This window comes from Callionymus lyra, chromosome 12 (genome assembly GCF_982586985.1).
Source record: "Callionymus lyra chromosome 12, fCalLyr1.hap1.1, whole genome shotgun sequence".
Lineage (NCBI taxonomy): Eukaryota > Metazoa > Chordata > Actinopteri > Syngnathiformes > Callionymidae > Callionymus > Callionymus lyra.
Window position 1 is genome coordinate 22,695,374 of NC_141829.1, and position 11,730 is coordinate 22,707,103.

The following is an 11,730-nucleotide window of genomic DNA, read 5'->3' on the forward strand; positions in this document are numbered from 1 at the left end:
CTCTGAACGCATCACAACGGTGACTGTTATTTAAAAAGATGGGTCGGCTCTAGTGGACCGCTGGAGCTGAAGTTTACAACAAAAAAAAGACTGCAAAAAATATAACTGCATGCTTATTTACACATCTTGAATGTTAATGTCCAGAACTTTTCTTTAGACTCGCATGAACGTGGTGTGGTGAGAAAGTGATGCTCGTGGTCGTGACGTCGTGTGTTCGTGTGTTTAAGACAAACATGGACGTATCCAGGTGTAAATACAACATTTGTAAATAAACAAGAGCCGTATTGTTAAACTTTCTATTCATGTCTTTTCGATACGTTTGATGATGTGGTCAAATACATTTAAAAACACAAACTGGTTATTCATTCGTGTGTCATGTCGTCGAGTCAAATATAATGGTTTTGTTCTTTCAGGACGATTTTAAATCATTTTATTTACGTATTTATTTAGTTCATATTTACAAGAAACCCATTTCAAATATCGTGTACTTGTGATTTTTGACGCAAACAACACAAAACACACTCATTTAATTGAATACACATTTCTTAAAGAAAATAACGCGAGAATATACATTTTATCACAATTAAAACATTTAAAGAACGTGAGCAGAAAACAACTATACGACGCTGTTTTGCTTTCGAATGTTTATATAAGTATAGTGTATTTTAAAGACGATTTTATTAATTTCAGAAAAACCCTTTTCCTCTCATTTACGTATTACACTTCGTACATTGAATAACGGTCATTCTGAACACATAGCACATTAATCCAGGGATTTGTATTTTATTAGCGTAAAAAAATAACTCAAATAGCAAGTTTATTGTCATTTTAACTCGCGTCTTTATCAGTCTACAAGTCAAACATGATCTCAAACTGAAACTAATTCGACTTTTTAAAAGAATATAGTATAAAAATAATAATTCATATTCTATATGCAAAGAGTTAGTGTTATTTCACAGTTACTTACACTTTTTTATTTGTCAAGATGAGCTAAATATTGTAATTGTAAGTGTAACACTTGTGGGGATTTCAAATGAATACGTGTCAATTAAATATAGAGATGAAATATTCGACCTAATCTTTTCTAAATAAATTGGATGGAGTAAAAAATAATGTAATGATATAAAGGAAATAAGACGAGTATATTTCAGAAAACATTCGTGCATCAAATTGACCTCATTTTAACTTCGTAGGTGCTCAAATAATTTAAATAAAACAATAAATAGGCATCATAACAAGTATATTTGTATGCATTAACGATATATTCTAGAAATAAATTAAATGCCTATGTCGCGTCTATGACTTGTAATGCTTCCTATAAATAGTCAGTTAAGCTCTAAAAAAATATATTTGAACGTTCTAGCTGAATATTAAATACTCCTTTTGACAGTTTTAATTAAATGTTGTGAGTCATAATCCGCAATAATCCCGAAGCGAAACTTTACCAATAAATTCCTCTCAAATGAAATTACTCCCCGATAAATCCAGCAACCACAAACCCCAAATACACACTTGGACTTTAATGGTTGTTATGAAATATTCTGAGGGATAATCCTCGTTAATCCTTCAAATTAAAACGGCGCTTTCCAGTATTTTCCTGGTCATTCTGGAGTTCTTATTAAACACCAGCTACCTCCGTATTGGGTTCCTCACTCTGCTGCTGATGTTGTGTTTATGTTGGCAGACTTGAGTTCCTGGCACACACACACACACACACACACACACACACACACACACACACACACACACACACACACACACACACACACACACACGCACACACACACACACACACACGCACACACACACACACACACACACACACACACACACACACACACACACATACACACAAACACTTACAGCCGCAGGAATGTTAATGGCAGGATTCTGCAGCGACTCAATGAATCATTAACAACCGTCACTGCTGTATTAAATCAATGAATTTATTTCAAATCACATGCAACAATCCGGGGCTGCTGTGACGTCACCATCGCACCCACCAAGAGTTCTTCTATGATTTCAAATGTTTCTTCCATCAGCGCCGCCAACTCCGCATCTGGACACGAGCTCCATGTGTCCTGCGCTTATTTTCGAATATCATAAACTCACCGCGTGACTTTTGTTCTGATTTTCCCTCTCTGGACTCCGGCCCACCCTCCTGCACGGCTAACAAAGAGTTTCTATGAGCAGTTCGATCCACTTGGTGTTGCTTTATTGCTTTATGGTCCAGACAGCTCGGGCTCGTCAGGACGGTGGGGGCGCCAAAACAAAGTTAAGGTCAAGTTAGTAGACTGGGATTTTAGACCAAAAAAATATACTTTTTTCTCTCTTGTGAGGAAAGACACGCACTCTCTCGTTTGTTGAGCAACTACCGTTATTTGTGGATTCAAATGAGGTGAAATACTCTCTGGGTTATATCAACACATGATGGTTTTGTTCACCAATATAATATCCTGGAAGTTCATCCAAAGGCCTCATCCTGCAGCAAAAAAACTTTTTTTTATATTCAATACTGCGTAATAACACTAGTTCGCTCGGTGACGTCACACTGCATCAGACAGCTCGAATTAAAGTATAAATATAAAAGGGCAGACATTATGACTTTTAAAGCACTTCACTCGCCAATGCTAGTCCAACCAAAAACTATAACCAAAGTCATTTTGTCCAGTACAACTTGTATTTATCTTTATTAGGCCCCGCTCACAATTAAATAATACTGACGTGGATATTTAATAGAAACCTCTATTTACTGCTAAAAAAAGATAAAACTAAAGAAAATGCAGCGTTATTATCTTAACATACAAACTAAATCAACTGGTAGTGACATAAGAATGATGACGACACTGTTCATGACTGCAAATGTTGCAGCAATGCGGTAGCTAATGCTAACGTCGCTAGTTCAGTAATATCTTCACTAAACCATGTATAACTGGTCAACAACATGATCAGACGAATGTAAGAAACACAGAACAGACAGGGATTATATTTCCATTAGATTTTATACTGACAGAGAGGCTAAAGATAGCATGCTAATAATGTTAATTATTATTATTATTAAACCATCTGAAGCTGAATCTTGCATTTCATTAAAAAAAACAATACCCAATTCATCCTGTTATTCATCACTATTATAAGGAAGGTAAATAGGATTATATCTCTCACTGTCATGTGAACCATACGATACAGATTATAAAGATTGCCTAATAATAACAAAAAAAACAGTATATGATATCAAATAATACCACTTTAAATATCTGCAACCATAAAAATGTATCATGTACTGGTTTAAACCAGTATTTTATTAATCATATTTGAGTGATCTTATGATACAGTTACTGCCATTATGCAAATTTCGAAAAGTACAAACATGCGCTTAAAATACTCCAAAACGGAAAGAAACACTACATGCTTTTGTGGTATTGCTGGAGTTTATTTTGTGGTAAGTATAGTAGTATTGGTAACTGGTTTAACCCAATGCACGTTACTTCATATTGTAATATTTTTTTAATACACATTCAAATGTTAGTACCACGAAACATTATTTTTTAAATCGCTTTAAATACCGGGATTAAGGGAACACGTTTACAAATGTATTCAAATGTTATTATTTGCCAGCAAAACTGTCGTTCTGGATCATTTTTTCGTCAGTTCATCGCGCCCCAAATGATTAAAAAACACAAGATAAACTTACTATTACTTTCGTAAATTGTAATAATTAAGATGGACTTTCCTCGGAAAATGTACGAATAAAGTACAATCTTAACGAATAGTCTACGAATATTTCAAGAGAGACATTCGCTTATCTTTTGTGTTTTAAATTGTTGCTTTATAGTTTAATACAAATATTATTTAAATAGCTCAATATAATTGTGTTTTTTAGTCGTTCTTTATTTCTCAACATGAGAGTATATATTATTCCCCTGTTTTGATTATGTTTTGTTCTTGCCGACGAGTGGATTTGAATCCCAAAATATCTAAACGTCCTTTACCTCGCGTGCACTTGTGAGATTTAAATGTATCACTAGAGACACAGTACATGTCTGTGTTAAAATGAATAATACTACCCAACATACACTTCCGCTCATCTTTAAAAGCTCACAAATACTGCGATAAAGCGAGTGTACTACCATATAGCTATACTGCTTCGGAATATACTGCTGTAAAATAGAGAATATACCGATATGACGCTGGTATCTACAAACATGTCTGAACTCCTGTCCCCACGTCTATTTGTTCTCTGTAAATGTGAGCAGTCTTTTGATATTAGGAAAATGTATTTACTTGAACTTGCGTATTTTGTATTTCTTACACACTCTTTACAATTAAACTATACCAATGAAACAAACTAAATTCATGGCGATAGTAGATAATACGTTTAATATACGATAAGTATATATTTAAAAAACAAAAACTACTACTTTTCTACTACTATGACTAATACTGCGACCCCTGCCTTTAGAAAATATTAATTTAATAACGACATATATTTAAGCAGCAATGGTTAGTATACTTTAATTATACCTGCACTTTAGTACAGAAACTATTTTTAAAATGTTATTTTTTGGTCTTACATACTTACATCTAACTTATTCTACAAACACTTCACAAGCCATGTAAACGTTTTAAAGGAAAATATAATTTGAAATTTGAATTGTTTTCTCTTCATCTCGAACTCTGTAAATATATTTACGTCTGTGTTAATTGTGTTTTTAATTAACCATAAACTTGGTTTTGTGGAATGTTTTGTCTGACACAAAGTGAAGTGCGGGACTGGGGGGACGCTGATTTGACCCCCAATAACAATAAACCGAGGCTTTGAAGCTTCTGGCACATTGTGAAGCTGCAAAGTCACAATACTGAAGAAGCGTCTGGTGTTTTGCCTGCAGAACCGACAGAGAAGTGTTCAGCTGTGGCCCCGGAGGAGGCGAAGCTATAGTCGGTGATGAGAATGAGATCTTCAGGTCTGGTGGTTTTTTAAAGAAGCCAACATGGCCGACGAAGACGGTCAAAGGCAGTCGGGTGGACTTGGCAATGCTCTCTCTTCTCTTTGTCTCTCTGTCTTCACGTACGTGACCAATTTTCTATCCTTTCTGTTTTTCTAGAAGCGCCTATAATTTTAAAAAACAGTCTTTTGACAATTCATTTCTAATTTAGTGCGCAGAATGTGTTTTAAGATGTATGTATTTTTATTTATTTTACAGATAAATACAAATAACAGTAACTCTTTTTGTCACTTAATTATAAAAGGATATCCGTATAAAACGTATTTTCATTTTATTTCTCAATGTTTAAGTTATATTAATGTTTTTGTTTAGCCTCGATAACGTAGAATTTTGGAATCCGTTTTGATTCAACAGCGCTTGTTTTATTTTACGTACTTTCCGTCCAAACACATACATTGTAAACAGATATTTTTAGAGACTTTTTTCCTAATTTAATTAAATTAAGTTAACTCACTCTGATGCGCTGACAATTTAAAGAAAATGTGTATTTACATTGCAAATTTTATTGACTTTAATCTATTCTTCCTTATTTTTCTCAACTCTACATAAACAGTAGTCGTTCATACTATTAAAAATAACACGTTTTAATGTAATTATCCAGCATTGTGGGGCTATTATTAACAAGAATGTTGAGTAGTCGTTCAAATATTCTCGATCTCATCTCCTGTCTCTTGTCACGCTTCATATTCATTCGTTTACCTCATGCAACACTTGTAGATTCGAAGCCCCTCACCTGTGAGACACACACACATGATGATATTGAAATATGTTTGACCTTATTAAACACACACTTCCGGTCACGGTTGCCTCAGACGCTGCGCAATTACGCACCATTACAGCTTGTGGACGGTGTTGCGGTGTGAGCTGAATATTCCAGCGCTGGTCAACTATAAATTATATCTTTTTTTTTCCTTCCTCCTCTTTCTCCCTCGGCAGTGGCGCAGGAAGTCTGGAGAGGAGTTTCCTCCTCAGCCAGGGAGCCAATCCAGTCTCTGGTCTGGGCTCACATGAGTTCCAGCTTTTAATGACTGATATTGATGTATGGTAATTTCTCCTGCGCGGATCACATGACACAATTACCTCAAGAATCGATCAAGATCTGTTGCATGTTGTGAGCTTCTCCCCACCCTGGCGGGGTCTTGTGCGCGCTCCCATGGACAAAGTTGAGGAGTATTGTGGAGGAAAAGCGGACAGAAATGACGGAGTACGATGATCACCGCAGCGCCTCGAACATGTATCTACCGAGCTGCACGTATTACGTCCCCGCGCCAGACTTCACCTCCTCATTCCTGCCGCAGACCACCTCATGTCAGGTTAATTTCCCTTATTCTGCCAGCCAGCCAGTGCGGGAAGTGGCTTTCAGGGATTATGGGCTGGATCACCCCAGCAAATGGCACTACAGGGGCAATTACGCGACCTACTACTCGGCGGAGGAGCGGATGCACCGGGACCTGATCCAGTCCGGCGGCACCAGCGGGACCAGGGCAGATGTGCGGCTCAAAGGCGACCCCTTATACGGACCCCACGCAGGGGCGAGCTTCGGCAGCGTCGGCCGGAACGGGGTACTTCCTCAGGCTTTCGATCAGTTCCTGGATACCCCCCCTAACCAGGAGAAAGCGGCTGAACCACCCAGAGAGAAGCCGGACGCGGGCGGCGGTGGTCCGAGCGTGACTTTGACCACCAAGCTGGAGGAGAAGGAAGCCGAGGAAGACTCGTCCTCCAACTGCGGCGACAAAAACACGAGTGAGTGGTCATTTCCACGGACAATAGAGATCCAGCGTGTGCGCAGCCGCTGCTCGCTCCACGACGCTTTATAAGCATGCAAAAGCTTTTTATATCCCTGTAAGATTGGCTTTACGGCTGTAAAGATATTTACTATGGGAAACTGTTAAATTCACGATTGTTCAGCGTCCACTGGCTGCAGAGATGATGACAAATCCCCTTCTCAGCTCAGACGATGCGCCCAAAAGTACTTTATTCATGATAGAATTTTGAATTAAACGTCAATCACACAGATGAAGCCAGAGGGAAATCATTAATTCAACTTAAATATGATTATTATGGTAGTGACGTGGCTTCGAGAAGACGCATGAGAGTTGAAAGGAGCACACCTTTATGTGCCATAGTTCCACATCAATCTTCATTTATATTCAATTAAAATGCACTTTAAGATCCTGGTACCCCCAAAACACTTTACTGTTCACATCGTATAAACGCTTGTTCTATCTATGAAACTACAAGATCAGCACTAAGAGAAGGAAAAATTAATTGTTTGCTACACCACTGCTATTTGCTGTCCAAGTGAAATACAACAAAGAACAGACGAATCATGGAAAATAAACTCAAATTGAGAGAAACAAACGTATTGATGCTGGATATTGATCAAATATTATATCAGACATCAACATAAAAAGAAAAAAAAACACAAAAAAGACAAAACACAATCATAGAAACCTCAAAACCATATTAATAAAATATAATAAAATAGAAAATAGCAACCGCATGTTAGTTGAGTAATAAAATACAAAATTGTTGTTACACATGATTGTAAGAATCACTGAATTCAGGGAATATTGAACGTAAACACTTCCTACAAACATTTATAGTTATCACTGATTTATTATTTGTAAATATTAGAAATGGTTCTCTTCAATAGGTAAAACTCAACTAAACCAACAATCAATCACAGAATGTATTTTAAAATCACAATATTTTTCAAACAATGGCGCGCCAACATCTGGGTAACACATGTCCTACTTTGCATTAGCTTCGTCTATGATGATCTTCGGTCATGACATTGAGATTAGATAAGATAAGAGACTGGATAAACAATAAAACAGCAGCAAGTGTTTAGAAGTGAACTGAATCTGAAAGGTAAGGCGACACAGACATGCTCACAAGAAATTATCTTTTAAAGGAAATAAAGACTACATTTATACTTTTTTTCTATGACTAAACACAGCTTTTAAGAAACGCGCTAACGTGGCTATTTGCTGCTTTTAAAAACACATTTTGATGAGATAGTATTCCTTTAAAAGTACAGAATAAGAGTCATTCATGCTTAGCTTTATAACAGAACCATTGTCTGCTTTTGTAATTGTATCGCCACATTTTCTTTGTTTAGCATGCTAGCTAACGACTGCACTCATGTGGTCAATTAAAACTCACTTTTGTTCCCTCTTTTGACCGACTACAACTTTCAACTTAGCTGAACCTAAACTAGCATAACTGAAATGTGTTTACTTCCGTGTGTGTTCTTATCCAGCTACACTCTCAACACAACAAGATCACAACATGACCTTGAACAGGAATGGCTTAACAATTACTGTTTGACCTACTGGGTTTATTTTGGTGAATAGTTGTTAACATTATTGTTCTCGACGTTAAGCAGCCGTCATACACGCGACAAAATAAAATAGTAAAATAAACAAATCTTACAACAATAGCACTAAGGATGGATGCTTTAATTGTCTTTTGGTCACTAGAAACAACATGTATTATGATTATTTAAGTTTAAAAGGTTACACTAGGGCATTTAAAAAAAAGAATAAAAGAAAAAGTAAATTTGCGTGAATAAAAGCGATAACTTGATTCATAATTGTCTCTTCTGGAGGCTCCACTGTCACAATTATACTTTAAATAAGTTTAAATATTGATATTGGATAGAGACAATTCTTTATATTAGATTGCTTTACTTTCTTTCTTTCTTTTTTTAATCTTTTTACAATTTATAACTTGATTAATGTTTAACTATCAGCGACTTTGGACACACTTTACCAGCAAGTCTTGAGATCATGGCTTCTACTACAAACAAGGCCCCTTGACCGATAGTTTTGGGGAAAAACTGCTCCAAAACAATACATTTAAAACATGAAATTCGATTTTTTTTATTTCCAACTTAATTTTTTTGTCCACAAAGACACAACCCTCAGCAAATTAAAAAAACATCTTAACGTCAATAATGGAACAAGACACTATAGTTACTGCTTAGTCTGCCTTGTGTGAGGATCGACACTTGTTTACACACACGTTTCTTAAATCTCGTCCCCTAATAAGAATAAATAAAAAAATAAAAAAATGAATTTTCTGTAGTTATTTGAGGGAAATAATTATTTAAAAATATTAACGTGTGTGTTTTACGCTGTACCTTATTAACGTAAGAATGTAAGACGTGAAACCTAACGAGAAAATTTAATTGAATGTTTTGATCCTAACAAGAGGAAATTGTTATAGAATAGATGACGTATATTCCTATTAATTCATCCAATTTTGAAAATGTTACTCTAAAAAAAGTTATAATTTAATTTCAAGATCAGATCTTTTGAACGATTTTGGTGTTTTGAAATAAGTCGTGGAGCTCAAATGGGCGCATTGTGTGCGTGTCGGTTCGCTGATAGCGCACTATAGTAAATTGAAGTTTATTTTGATTTTAATCCATCAAATCTCCGCCCTCAGCTCCGTCGACCAAGTCCAGAAAAAAGAGGTGTCCCTACTCCAAATATCAGATCCGAGAACTTGAACGAGAGTTTTTCTTCAACGTCTACATCAACAAGGAGAAGCGTCTGCAGCTCTCAAGGATGCTGAACCTGACGGACCGACAGGTGAAGATCTGGTTCCAGAACCGCAGGATGAAGGAGAAGAAGCTGAACCGAGATCGTCTACAGTACTTCACTGGGAACCCATTATTCTGATCTCATACACACACACAGACACACACACTGACACACGCGAACACACACACACTCACACACATACTGACACACACACTCATTGACACACACACACACACACACACTTACACACACCGACAACCAGTCACACACACACAAACACACACACACACTAATTTATTTAAAATCCGGCGTTATTGCTAAATAAAGACGTGTACGTGAGTCCAAACACACTCACAAAACTTGTCTCATGAACTCAAGGACAGAAATGAGACAGGAATCCTGAGGGGGGATGTTTGGGGGGGTTTATTGATCAGTGGAGTAAAGAAATGTGTCGCTCCCAGGCCCGGATGGTTCTGTTACTTCCTCCTCTTTCAAGCAGGATTGTTTACGAAACCTTGAACCGTCTAGACACAACAATAAAAGTAGCTGTAAACCGTCTAAATGAGGGGGCTATTGGACTTTGCTGTCCCAGCCCCCAGACCACAACAGGACCCACTCTGAAGTCCAGGCGGGCCACATCAGGACGCGAGGAGCAATGAGAGAGAGGACTTCTCTCTGTTCTGGGCTCTTGTTTTTTTTTTTGGACCTATGATGGACCAGCTGGACACACCGGGCCGACCGCCTCCACCGTGAGTTTGACGCCACAGGAATATTAAAAACTCTCCAAGATATTACATTTTAATTCGATTTAAACCACCGGGACTGTGCATCTCTTAACGGGTTTTTTCGCGACAATTCTAGCGACATAGAAAAAAAAAAACCCAGACCATCAATTGGACTCGTTATGAGCTGATGGATGTTTCGCTTGTGCTTTAATCTCGATTAGATCAGTTATTTACCCCAAATTGCAGGAACTGGTGAAGTTTCATTGGGCGTTTAATTAGCTTGTTTGTCATCAAGGCGACCAACTGTGCAGGCTGCGGCGCCGCCTTCGACCACACAGGGGCGCACTTGCAGCTGCAAACGAAACACCGCCGCGGCTGCTTTTTACTGACGAAACACGCTGTGATTGTGTAATTGCGATCTAAACCAATAATTATAGACAATAGGTACCTTCGTGTCGATCCTATTTAAGTTGTTTATGCCAAACCTGCTAATTTAACGCCAAAAACATATGATTCCAATGATCATATATTATTTTTTTTGTGTTTTGAAGTAATACAAATAATCGCCATTTATTGTATTTTTTTTTTTTAGCCAACATTTTCAGCATTTATAAATTGACATTTTTAATTTAAAACGGTGTCGAACACAAGTTAAAACGAAGCTTCAGTGAAAGAAGGGTCAAATACCGGGTTCGGAATGTAGAATAAATACCATCGTTTGTTGGAGAATCGAACTTGATGATCATTTTAACTATAATTCTGCAGCTTTTTTAAAACACGCCTTTCACTGCTCATCTGTTAATAACATTGAGAATTTTCCTCACGTCGAGTTTGTGTAAATATCGTGAGTGTGTGTGTGTGCGCATATAAATGTGTGTGTTGTTTTCAAGAATAATGTCGATTAAATGCAATTCATGAAAAGTTAAGTTCATTGTATCAGTGATCTTCTTTTTAATTTACATCCAAACGCTTTTATGGAACTATGATTATCCTTCTGTTTGTTTGTTTGTTTTATATGCATTTATATTAAACTATACTGTCACGAAGTGGATTGTGTTTTATTAAAAACTAAAAATACCATGCATATAGATAATCTTGTAACAGAGTATTCATTGTGTAACTTGTTTTCGAAACTCACACCAGAGCGTTTTTAATTTATTTCGGCCTCCACAAAAGATCACGTGACAATAGTTAAATTAAATCTAATAAAATTATACGTTAATCAAATGTCTGTTAAATGCTTCGTGTAGCAAATTCATAATATGAGTCACACCTGTGTGATACTATTATTCATAACAATGTGACCTTAGGACCCAAAACGAACAGTTGAAATTCATACAGAATAATCGAGACATACGGTTATTAAATACTCGTGCATTAGAAAACACGTCAATTATTTTTTTTAATTAATTATATAAGTGTTATTTATGTTTATTGTAAAATGAT

At 36.7% G+C, this 11,730-nt stretch overlaps 1 protein-coding gene across 1 annotated transcript; it reads left to right on the top strand.

Moving 5' to 3' along the window:
* The first annotated feature begins 6,190 nt into the window (after window positions 1-6,190).
* hoxd11a (homeobox D11a) lies at window positions 6,191-10,017 on the top strand. Its single transcript, XM_087803891.1, has 2 exons — window positions 6,191-6,749; window positions 9,462-10,017. The coding sequence occupies exons 1-2, from the start codon at window positions 6,203-6,205 to the stop codon at window positions 9,695-9,697; spliced, it is 783 nt and encodes a 260-aa protein (XP_087660017.1). The 5' UTR covers window positions 6,191-6,202; the 3' UTR covers window positions 9,698-10,017.
* Window positions 10,018-11,730: the final 1,713 nt, after the last annotated feature.

Bases quoted from the DNA above. Each gene is read 5' to 3' on its own strand.
- hoxd11a (XM_087803891.1), top strand. From the start codon at position 6,203: ATGACGGAGTACGATGATCACCGCAGCGCCTCGAACATGTATCTACCG. The intron at 6,750-9,461 runs GTGAGTGGTCAT...CTCCGCCCTCAG, and splicing joins CTGCGGCGACAAAAACACGA to CTCCGTCGACCAAGTCCAGA.